The sequence below is a fragment of the Sturnira hondurensis genome, unplaced genomic scaffold (assembly GCF_014824575.4).
Source record: "Sturnira hondurensis isolate 20B ecotype Veracruz unplaced genomic scaffold, ASM1482457v3 Scaffold0016663, whole genome shotgun sequence".
In the NCBI taxonomy this organism is placed as follows: Eukaryota; Metazoa; Chordata; class Mammalia; order Chiroptera; family Phyllostomidae; genus Sturnira; species Sturnira hondurensis.
In genome coordinates this window covers 699783-712145 of record NW_028089294.1, presented here as the reverse complement: position 1 = coordinate 712145, position 12363 = coordinate 699783, and the positions used below count along the sequence as shown (strand labels likewise).

At 38.0% G+C, this 12363-nt stretch overlaps 2 protein-coding genes across 7 annotated transcripts in view; one reads left to right on the top strand and one right to left on the bottom strand.

Annotated features, from left to right (window-relative positions):
* Positions 1-3874: 3874 nt before the first annotated feature.
* Positions 3875-9447, bottom strand: MORN2 (MORN repeat containing 2). 2 transcript variants are annotated; one of them, XM_037066892.1, is made up of 5 exons: positions 9334-9447; positions 7321-7371; positions 6828-6934; positions 5724-5860; positions 3875-4108 (listed from the first exon to the last, which is right to left on the bottom strand). In XM_037066892.1, the coding sequence occupies exons 4-5, from the start codon at positions 5858-5860 to the stop codon at positions 4006-4008; spliced, it is 240 nt and encodes a 79-aa protein (XP_036922787.1). In that variant the 5' UTR covers positions 6828-6934; positions 7321-7371; positions 9334-9447; the 3' UTR covers positions 3875-4005. The 2 variants fall into 2 exon arrangements, with proteins under 2 accessions (XP_036922787.1, XP_036922788.1); XM_037066893.1 differs by lacking the exon at positions 7321-7371 and having other exon boundaries at positions 9334-9412.
* Positions 9448-9509: 62 nt separating this feature from the next.
* DHX57 (DExH-box helicase 57) overlaps positions 9510-12363 on the top strand; it is a 55769-nt gene continuing 52915 nt past the window's right edge. The window contains exon 1 of one of the 5 annotated variants that reach the window (XM_037066886.1): positions 9510-9562. Coding sequence is in view for 1 of the 5 variants with exons in the window: in XM_037066884.1 (XP_036922779.1) it covers positions 10319-10384 (66 nt within the window). In the remaining 4 variants the exon portion in view is untranslated. The other 4 variants (XM_037066885.1, XM_037066888.1, XM_037066889.1 and 1 more) reach the window with 4 other exon arrangements.

Here is a 12363-nt window from a genome sequence, read left to right as displayed (position 1 = left end):
TGATTAATCAAGTCACTAGGGACAGGCAGCAGTAATGTGATTGTCAGAACTATGGCTATTGGTAAATTGCATTTCACTATCAAGTTAATTGTGTGTGTGCGTGTGTGTTTTGAGAGGTGATCAGTGTGAGAATACGCATTTTCAACATTGTCCCTGAGAGAAAATTAGCAGGAATTATGAACCTAAAGATTTTTACATTTTATAAATCTCCAGAAACAGAAAAATATTCAGCAACTCATACACCAGTCCTAAAATTCAGAATCAAAGGTTCTTAACCTGGGGTCCACAGATAAGATTCAGACCATCTGTAAATTCCCTGAAATTGTATGGAAAATTTTGTGTGATTTTACATTTTCTTGTAAAGGAGGTTGGCTGGTACCCAAAGATTCTTAAAGTGATCCTTGACCCCCAAAAGGTTAAGAACTACTACCATTAAAGAAAAAAGAAGAGAGGGAAGGGGAGAGAGACAAATGTATGTGAAGTTGGTACAAGGCACTTATCTATTAACATTTATATTTGTATTAAAAGTTAACAATAATATGATCATCTTCCTTTCAAAAGCCTCTGAGATTGCATTAGATTACATTTTTAGATTGCATTTTCAGAGCCCATAGTATTAACAAAAATGTAGATGTTAATTAAATTCATGAAAACTTTAGAATAAATGTATGTCAAAAAGTTACTTCTCTAGTATAAATTTCTGATCCATTTATGGTAAATCCTTCAGAAGTGCCTTCAATGAAATAACTATATCATTTGCAGCAATATAATTTGGTACAATTTAAAAAGACAAAAAGAATTAAAAAACCAAATGTCTATATTTTCAGAATACTATTGTTTTATCATATAAAACCCATATAATTCCTGTTCTAATTATAATGGAATAGTACTCTCACTTAACTAAAGAATAGAACCCTTTCAAGTGAACCCAATTCTTCTCATCCTGCTCCCAAAACCCTGCACACAGTTTAGAATTAAGACTCACCAATATCCCTGTTACTTAATCAGCACACATTTTTTTAATATAGAGTGAACTCTTTTATCCCTTTCTGTTACAAAAGGCACAAACCAACCTCCCTGCATTCCTAATCTTTTTCATTTGTTATTCTTAATGCTAAAGAAACACTGGATCTATTTGCTTTGTAAATAAAAAACCCATCACTCTTAAGACTGCTGTCAAAATTTAATGCAGCTTCAGTTAAATATGCAATATGCAAAACTCTTCAGTCCCCAAACATTTAATTAGTAGACAACCTATAAAGGCAGATTATGACATAATTTTCAAACTAAGCAAGAAAATGAATGCTTTACAAATTGTTATAACTATTGAATAAAAAGTTATTTCTTTCAATGGCTAACTTAAATTAATGTTAGCATATTTGGAATAAAAATTAATAAGGATTGATGGACTTTCTTCTCTGAACAAAAACATTTCCCCTCTCAATGCCTCTCAAAGCACATAAAAGCACATACTTACCCCATGGTGCTGGCTGTGGTTAGATCATCCTTGGATCAAGGCTTAGCTGGATTCTGAATTAACTTAAAGGTTATAAAAAGAAGCAGAAGAGAGGTTTGACTTCCCCAGAAACGAGACTGTCATATGCTAACTAGGCTTTTAAATGAGGAAAACTAGTGTCTCTTCTAATTATATAAGCTCCAGGTCAAATTCTAGCATCAACTAATCAAATAACTGAACTGTGTTTAGTTTCAAGGAGTAAAAGGAAGAAGCTGTTTAAGAGGGATCACTTTGGTATCTTAGAAAACTAGAAATTTGAGCATTGAAAAGTTATTTAATTATCAATAAAGTTAAAGATTTTAAAAGCAAAGTATATATCTTGCTAAACAATTCAAAAATTTAGTTTGCAGTAAAGCAGATGTTTTATATTTTTCAGAAATTTTGAATATGTATTATATGTCTTGCTCCTGAAAAACATCCTCTCACCTAATCTTACTCTGTCCAGTATTTGTCCTTATAAATTCCAGTACAATAATATTTAATTCTAAAAGAATACCAGTTAATACTAAGCAACAAATTCAAATATGTCAAATTTTTAAACTGTATCTTTGAACACTTAAAAGTAGGATCTTTTGAAATTAAATACAAAACTATTGTTATAAAAATGAACAAAAATACCATTTTTATTTTAATATTTTAAAATACATTTCAACACAGATTTATAGTACAACCAAAAAATTAAATACTATTTTGGCAATGATATATTGAGAAATACAAATTTTAATAAGATTCTGAATAAAAAAATATGATATAGAAGTTATCTAGTGCATGCACCATTTTTTTGTCAGTTTTAGTATAGATTCAGCAAAAACACTCAGGACTTAATTGTAGTTTTTAATGTGTAGGTGACTGTTCTGGTAATTGAAAAATTTTTAGGTAGAAGGTAAAGCTTTCTAGCCATAGTATATGTGAAGACACAAAGATCTAGTTTTGAGAAAATTCACATACCATACGCAAAGCTTGCCCCTTTAACGTGAACACTTCAGTGGTTTTTAGTATTCACAAGGTCATGTTACCTCACCACTACTTCTAGAACATCTCTCATCACTCAAAAAAGAAACCCCATGCCTCCCAACTCCCCCCTCCCCGGCAGCCACCAATCTACTGGACATGTCACGCAACGGCCATACATATGTCCCTTTGTGACTGGATCTAACTACAATGTTTTCAAGGTTCATGTTGTAGCATGTATCAGTACTTCATCCTTTTGGGGGCTGAATAAAATTCCATTGCATGGATCTACCACCTTTGTGTATCCATATATTAGATGATTGGACATTTGGGTGTGTCCACTATTGGGCTGTTATGGATAATGCTGTTGGGGACATTCCTGTACATTTCTCTTGGGTATATACTTAGAAACTGTTGGGCTGTATGGTAACTACATGTCTAACTTTTTTTTAAAGATTTTATTTATTTATTTTTAGAGGGGAATGGAAGAAGAGGAGAGAAATATGAATATATGGTTGCCTCTCATGTAGTCCCTGCTGGGAACCAGCCTGCAACCTAGGCATTATTTGCCCTGACTAGGAATCAAACTGAGGTTGTTTGGTTCACAGGCCCGAACTCAACCCACTGAGCTACCCCAGCCAGAGCGATGTCTAACTTTTTGAGAAACTATTTTCCATGGCAGCTATATACCATTTTACATTCTCACCAGAAATGTTTGAGGTTTCTAACTTCTCTATATCCTTGCCAAACTTTATCTGTCACTTTAACTAGAGCTATCCTAGTGATTGTGAAGTGGTATCTTACTGTGGGTTAAATTCACATTTCTCTCAAGAATAACGATATTGAACATCTTTTCATTTGCTTAGTAGGCATTATTTTTTTCTTTGATAAAATGTCTATTCAAATCCCTTGCCTGTTTATTAATTGGGTTGGCTTTTATTTATATATATTTATATATGTTATTTATGTATTCTGGAAACCAAACCTTTATCAGATATGTGATCTCCAAATATTTTCTCCCATTCTGTGGATTATCTTTTCATTTTTGTTTTTTTTCTTATTGATTTTGAGAGAGAGAGAAAGAGAAAGATGAATTTGTTTTCCACTTACTCATGCATTCATTGGTTGGTTCTTGCATGTGCCCTGACTAGGAATCAAACCCACAACCTTTGTATACCAGGAGGACTCTCTTACCAGCAGAGCTAGTGGCCAGGGCCATCTTTTCATTTTCCTGATAGTTTCCTTTAACACTTAAACTTTTTAAAAATGAGAAAAGTCAGGCACAGGATTGGAAATGGACTTTGCCACAATTTGGATAGTTTTGCTGTTAAAATAAGCAAACTCAAAATTGAATCACATTTTATTTTAAACTAATTATAAGATGATGAAGATAAAGTTCAAAAAGGCATAAGTGAATGATGGCTTTATTGGCAAAATTATAATAGAGAGGCGGTGTAGGAAGCTATTTCAGATGGCATCCTTGTTTTCCTCACAATGAAAGGCGTCAGTCACCACATTGAAACCTGAATGGAGAACATCTACATGTGGAGCTTCAGTCTCAGGCCAGGGGCAGCTGTGAAATGAAAGCTGCCGCACCATTCCAGTCCTTGGGTGTCAGTATACTGTCCTTCGCCTTCCACCCTGCAGTAGTGAGAAACGTTTGTTCACTCTCCAAGACCAAGAATTTACAACCCAAATATAAGACTGTCTACTTGGTGACATATTATATACTATTGTCTGGAAAATTACAGCTTCCCATTTTCAGACTTTGGTTTAAAACCCAGCACCCTGTTTTCATATCCTATAAAGAAACCAAACTATTAATATTAGTATTTCAAATAACCACTGTCATTATATAAATTCTGGTGTCCAAGATTTTGTAATCACGTAAGTTAGGTTTACACAAAACTCAAACAGTTTAAAAATGAAAAGTTTATATTAGGTCATTTATTTATAAAACAAATATGTATTGACCACCAACTATGTTCAGGGTACTGTGTTCTGTGCTGATGTCTCCTCGGACTTTAGAGTGATAAAAATGCACTTCACTTAAACAAACAGACCTTTATTCCACAGGTTAGATTTCTCTCCCTTAATTAACATAACTGGAAAAAGTTTACGTGTTAACATCACACGTAAACTTGGAGTCCATATAAGTGAATACCCCTCTGCCCTCCTCAAAATGTATTCACATCAATCACTTCATAACAATTAGGTTGCATTTTCAATTCTGGAAATAATAAAGAGGTATTTTTAAATGAACATGAACCTCTGGATGACATGGCATAATATCTGGTATAAAGATTAAGTTTAGGCCCTGGTTGGTGTAGCTCAGTGGACTGAGCACAGGCCTGTGAACCAAAGGATGGCGGTCTGATTCCCAGTCAGGGCACATGCCTGGGTTGCAGGTCAGTTTCCAACAGGGGATGTACGAGAAGCAACCATACATTGATATTTCTCTCCCTCTCTTCTTCCCGTCCCTTCTAAAGATAAATAAATAAAATCTAAAAAATAAATAAAAATTTTTTAAAAAGATTAAGCTTATAGTCCTGGCCAGGTGGCTTAATTGGTTAGAGCAGCATCTCAAAACCCCAAGGTTGTGAGTTTAATCCCTGTCAGAGCACACAAAAGAATTAACCAATGAGTGCATAAATAAGTGGAAAAATGAATTGATATCTTTCTCTCTCCAAAAATCAATATTTTTTTTAAGTTTAATAAAATAAAAATAAAAGATTAAACTGGTAAAGTGGGTACCTTTCTACAATTTGAAAATTAACTAATTTGGTATACATTTTAAAAATTAGCTTAGTAAAAATGTATACACAAATATCAGGTCACAATTAAATATATAATTATGACATTATTCCCAAGGCTACTTTTTAAAAACTTAACAAGATATTTCAAGTGAAAGTAATTTTTGGCTTAAATTTTCTCAATAATTGCAATAAGCTTTCCATTTCCAAGCTAACTGCCAACAATGTTACAGGAATAGAAGAGTTCAAGAGGAAATAAATGAAAAGTCTTAAGAGATTATCACCATGAGTGATATTTTCTTTTGACGGCTCGTGACAGTCTTAGTATCTCATGACATTCTTTTCTCCCCCCAAAATAACCCAACATTTCTTACTAAATATATTGTATTTTAACAAACTATATTACAAAAGAGTGTTTAGCATTAACTAAATATAATATTTAACCAAAAATGCCTAAAAGAATCTTTTACAAAGAACTACAGTGACTTTTATGTTAAGCTTACCTATTTTCATTGAAATTTCCAGTGTACTTTGCCCCATTTGGGAATGTGTATGTCCCCAGTCCATGAAACATGTTGTCCTTAAAGTGGCCTTCATAAGCTGCTCCTGAAAAATGTTCCAGTCTTCCAAAACCATTCATCTGTTCACAACAAAGGAAATGAGCTCAGTAACTCTTTCCCTAGAACACTTTGAAAATGTACACGTGTCTGTCATCCACTTAGGTATTATTTAATCTATCATTGTATCACCCTTTGTTTCCATAAAAAAATAAGACATTTTAATAATTTTCCTTCATATGCATCTCTCTGTGAAGCTCCAACCTGACCCGGGGCATTTGACCATCTGGGGCACTTGAACATCATGTTTTAAATACCATGATGATGATAACAGGGGTCCCTGAGATACCTTGAATTATCAAAAATCTGAAAAGGCAACCAGTTTAGTTAGCCCAGGAAACAGTACACAGTTGTTAAGAACAAAAATTGAATTCAGCCCTGACTGGTGAGGCTCAGTGGGCTGGTTGGGCCTCCTCCCACAAACTGCAACCGAAAGGTCGCTGGTTTGATTCCAGGTCAGGGCACATGTCTGGGCTGCAGGCCAGGCCCTGGGTTTGGGGTGTGTGAGAGGCAACTGATCAATGTTTCTCTCCCACATCAGTGTTTCTCTTCTTCTCTCTCCCTCCCTTCCTGTCTCTCAAAAAAATAAATAAATAAAACCTTTAAAAAAAATTGTATTCAAGCAGACCCAGGTACACATTCTTGTTTCATCACTTACTAGCTAGGCAAAAAACCTGAGCCTGATTTACCTCATTTGTAAAATAGGAGTATTAATAGTATCTATCTCATGAAGTTGCTTTCAGGATTATATAAGAAAACTGTGTAATGAATTTAGGTTTACCCAATGAATAGGAGATGAGAAAGATGATAATGACTAGCTCTCTGCCTAAGTTTAATATTACTCATATGTTCATATATATTGTATTAATTATAATCATTTGGTTTTCTGTTGTATAGTCTTCTCATGTGTGTTTTTGATTAATGGAGAAATGCCTGGAATCATTTATTAATAGGTTTACTTATTCACTGTCAGTATTCAAACCAAAATACCTTGTCATCTTTCCAGCTTCCTGTGTAGACAATCCCATTTGGAGTGGTATGAATACCTATTCCATTTCTCTCGAAGATTCCAGAAGGTGTTCTTGTACAATCGCCATCTAAACAAGAGAGACACACTGAAGATGATAGATGGCAACCCGGTTGGACTAAGTAACAAAGTATTTACATTCAGGCCTAATCACAACTACACATGTGGGTCTCTTTGAATCTCTAGCACTGACTGACACCAAGGAGACCAGAGGTGAGGAATTAGAGGGTCTTGTAATCACTGAGACCCAGGAAGACTGACAGATCCTCTAAGTTACCAGGGCACCCTGCCTAGACTTAACATTAGAATAGATTTAAAATCTGCTCACCTACATTATTTTATTTAATGGAGTTAATATCCCAGTGGTTGTTTTATAAAATGTTACAGTTCATTTTTTTACTCTTAAGCTATTTAATTTTAGCCTCTATAGAAAAAGTAATTGAAATGTATGCTTACCATACTTGTCTCCATTTGGAAAAATAAAGTTTATCTTATATACTTCTGGAGCTGTTTTAAAAGATTTAGGAAAAGTCACATAAACTTAAATATTTTTATGTCATAAGACCTATAACAAATATGCTTTAAGAGCAAACCAAATAGACTCACTTCATATGATCACAAGCATATCATGCTTACTTGACATCCTATTATCTAGTGCAGGGTTCTGGGGAAATAAATAATTCTGTCTAGATGATTCATTTTGTGTAACTATCACTACAGTCTAATTTTAAGATACTTTAATCACCCAAAAAAGAAATCATGTACCCATTTGCAGCTATCCTCCATTCCCTTAATTTCCCCATGCCCACCCCACCACCGCCCCAGCCCCTGGCAACTTCTCTCTGCTTTCTGTCTCTATGAATTTGCATATTCTGGATATTTCATATGTATATATAAAATCATGCAATATGCAGTCCTTTGTTATTGGCTTCTTTTACTTAGAATATTTACAAGGTTCATCCATGTATTGATAAATAATTGTCCATTGTACAGAAATGACACATTTGTTTATCATTCTTTAGTTGAGGGACAGCTGAGTTGTTTCCAGTTTTGGCTACTATAAATAATACTGCTATGGACATTCATATAAATTTTTATATGGATGCATGTTCTTCTTTCTCTTGGGTAGCCTACGTGATGTATTGACTGTCTCAGAGGTAGAGTAAGGAATCTCTGATGTGACAGGAGAACAATAGAAAATAAAGGTAGTACACGAAGAGGAGTGAGAGTGGAGGTGTCCAAACAGAATTAGCTTGGAATGGAGACAGGGTGAAAAAGGAAGAAAGTAACCAAGGACTGGGGAGAACCTATGCCTCAGAGCACTGGAACATTTAGTGAACTAAAGCACTACATTTTTCCAATACTGAAGAAAATATTGAGTTGAAAAGACAAACACTAACTTTACTGTCTACTAGAATGCTACTCAAAGTGTGGCCCATGCATCAGAATCACCTGGGATGCTTGCAAGTTCCTAGGCTCTACCCTACACTGCTGAATCAGAATATCTGTGTGTGCGGCAAGAGAACTGACATTTTTAATTTAAAAATTAATATAAGTGCCAGGTGAGAAAAGCTACAGGCTCATCCCTTCTGAGGAAATAGTTAACAGCACGATACCTAGAAGACTTTAAAATACATCCTCGGAGAGACAGGAACAGGTAGTTATGAAACAACAAATGAGAAGTCAACAAATGATCAAATAAAACTCCTTAGAGGGGTTGAATAGCAAAGATATGACTGAAAAGTAAATTAGTGAACTGGAATACAAGGTTGAAAATCTTTCCCAGAAAGAGGCACAAAGAAAAACAGATATCACCTAAGCAAAGCTTTTCAAATCTCCCCTCCCCACTAAACTTCTCTAGGAGCCCCCACAATACTCTGGCCTATCCCTACCATAGCACTTAGGGCCCTGTTAAAAACAACACACACACACACACACACACACACACACACACACCGCAATCTATCACGATACCCGGCTCGTCTAGGTCAGGGATCACAGGTTAGTCCTCACCCTAGTGTCCAGCAGGAACTGAATGTCTAGGGAATGAATGGCACTCGGAAAGCAATCGTTAAACACAGAGCATTTAACCTGGTCATACAAGAAACCGAATGGTTTTCAATTGCTCTTAAATGGCTCGATAGTCCAAGGTTTGGAATGTTAGAGCTAGAAGAAACGAACCTAACAGACCGAGATCATCTGGCTGCACAGAGGAAACTGAAACCTAGAGAGGTCGGCACTTGCCTAAATTGTCACAACAGCAAACCAGCGGCCGAATCAGAGCTAGAATCCCGATCTCCTGATCCTCAGGCCAGGGACTCTCCGCGCCCCCTACCCCTTTCCCCGTGTAGACCTTCAGGTAGTATGTCACTCCGGCAAAGGAGTTACCAGGAACCGAGCTCGCATCAATGTGAGTTCTATTTAACGGCGCCCTTCCCGGCTCGGGACGTTGGGAGGAGGGCCACTCACTTGACAGAGAGGTCCTGGAGAGATTTTCTGGACTCTGGGATTCCTCCGGAGTAGCCAGCTCTGCGGCGATGAGGGAACCAAAAGCTAGATCTGAGCAGAATGCGACTCGGTTGCTGGGGCAACCAAGCACCTTTCACCCGGAAATTAAAATGCGAGGGGCCAAGACTGAGCCAATCGGAAGGCGCCAGAGTTGTGCAGCTGCTGCTGGGCCGAGGCCGAGCAGCTCCAGGTGAGATCCGTGAGGGTGGCGGGTCCCGGCGGGACCCCTACCGCCGTGGGCTCTCGCTACTGACAGCCGCCCCAGGAAGCAGCACTTCGAACCCTGTACCGTCTCCCTCTCCGCGGACAAGGGGTGGGTGTCCGTGTGCGTGGTCTTTGCGTCGCCCGGTGGACCGTGTGCAGACCCTTCCACCGCCTCCCTTTGCCTGGATCTGATAGGATCCAGCCTGTTTGACTGGGGCTGGTGAGTCTGGACCCGCAGAATTTCAGACCCTGGGAACGGGCCAGGCGGGGGTCGACAGCTGAGGTGATCCACCAGCCTCAGGCTGGAGGCGGGGGAGCTAAACTCGGGCGCCGAGCGGGGTAAAGGATTGGATTGGAGGGGCTCGGATTTCATTTCCTGTCTTTTCCTTCTCGAACCGAAAGGATCTGTGGGAGAGAGGAATGGGGATGATTCTTGCTCGAAGAAAGGTCCTAGGTCTGGGTACGTGCTGAAGCTGAAATATGGAGTCAGTCGGAGATTTGCCTGGAAGGCGAGTGGTGTGTGTCAGTGTTGAGCGCCCCGTTTAGTGATTCTGCTCCTGGGAACCAGACCTGGGTGTGAAACAAAGGATATTCTTCGAGCCAAACTTAAGTCCCTGTGTCCACGGTGAAAACAAATAACTGGAATCTTCCCAGGGTAAGTGGGATGGATTGAATAGTGGCGTCCATCAGTGTGTATTATACAACCTAATTCCTGTTGCCCGAAAAACGTGTGGGTAGAGACATGTTGGCTGCAGACAGCAAGTCTTCACCCAGAATTGGAGAGCAGATCTCAGATCAAGTTGTAAAGGTAACACTTTCTGGGTTGGTGTGAGACGAGTTGTTGATAGCTCTTTAGGCAAGCTTGCTGTGGCTTGGTGCGGCTGGCTAGCTGCTCTTCTCTTTTTAGATAAAATCACAGTATCTCCTTTTCCTCCCAATTTGTGCTTCTTACTGCACAAATTACCTGGCTGGATGGTTTTTGAAATGACGTTCTGGTCTTTCCCTCTGATTTTTATATCCCTCCCCTTTTTCTAAACTTTAGAAATAATAGATAATTATTAATGTGCAACTTTACAGAATTTAGTTTGTTCCATTGTTCTGATCTGTTAAGCTTTCAATAACCCTACATTTTTGTGAGTGTATGTATATTTACTATTGTTTTTACAGAAAAACTAAGGCATGCTTCTTTCTTATGATGTTCTTATCTAAAAGATGCTCTAGAGTTAGGAAATTTGTAATGCTATGGGTTAAAATTTTCATTGGATTATTAATATTTCTTATTTTCCATTTTTATGATGTTTTCACACATTGAGGACCTAGCTGGTCAGGAAGAAACTGCCCTTCCTAGGGATAGCTAATTATCAACTGACCTGTGAACATGCCCTTTATATTGCACACCAACCAATCTGGAGTCTGTAGCCTCAACCACCTCCTAATTTTCCCTGACCCAAAATCAGTCCAGGGCCAGGTACCAGGCAAGTAGGGACAGCACCTGAGCCCCAAAGTCTGCTGCAGTTATTCAGACTAGCCACCTCCAAACTGTTTACCCTGCCCTGCCTTTCCCAGGTAACCCCCAGAAAGGGTATGGCCTGCACCTTCTCCTGGCTCCTCTTTGCCTCCTCACTGGTGCTTTCCCCCTGTGGCTCCTGGTGACAGGACATGTGTCTCCTTTCTAGGGGAACTCTAATGCTAAACTTTTCTTTCAATAGCATTTTCACTCAGTTACCTCTATATATTAAGACCGAGGCACAAAGTCACAGGAGGGCAAGCTTATCAAAAGCAATTCAGAAGCCTTTGAATTGGTAAGTATGTGCGTGTGGTAAAGAGGCCGTACAGTGGAAAGAATTTCAGCTTTGGATTCAGGGTCTGGATTGTTTCAAACCCTGGCTCCAGAATTTGTTTCTGTCGATGATGATATTAGACAAGTCTGCTCCTCTATAAAATATAGAAAGTAATATTTCCCTTATAAGATTTTCAGAGGATTTAGAAATCTTACCTTCCCCCTCATCAAAGACTCATATATACAATTACCTTCCACATACCTCCTTTACAGTATCTAAGGCATCTCAAATGTAACATATGCAGTCTGAACTTGTGACTTTCTTCTTCCAAATCTTTTTCTCCCCTGTATCCCTGTTCTGAGCACGTAGCACTACAATTCATCAGGCCACTGTCAGAGAGCTTACCACCAATGTTTTCTTCCAGGAGGGTTTTTAAAAGTATATCCACAATCTTTTTATTTATTTTTTAAAAATATTTTTATTTATTTTATTTCTAGACAGGGGGGAAGGGAGGAAGAGAGGGAGAGATACATCAATGTGTGGTTGCCTCTCGTGTGTGGAGACATTCCTACTGGGGATCTGGCCTGAAACCCAGGCATATACCCTGACTGGGAATTGAACTGGTGACTCTTTGGTTTGCAGGCTGGTGTTCAATCTACTGAGCCACGCCAGCCAGGGCTCTTCCAGGAGTTTTATGGTTTCTGGTCTTACATTTAAATCTTTAATCCACTTTGAATACGTTTTTGTTTATGGTACAAGACAGTAGTCTAGTTTCATTCTTTTGCATGTGACTGTCCAGTTTTCCCAGCACCATTTATTGAAGAGACTGTCCTTTCCTGTATATATTCTTGGCTTATTTGTTATAAATTAATTGACTAAATGTATATGGGTTTATATCTGGGCTTTCTGTTTTTTTCCATTTATTTATATATCTGTTTTTATGCCAATACCATACTGTTCTGATTACTATAACTTTGTAATATAGTTTGAAATCAGGAAGTATGCT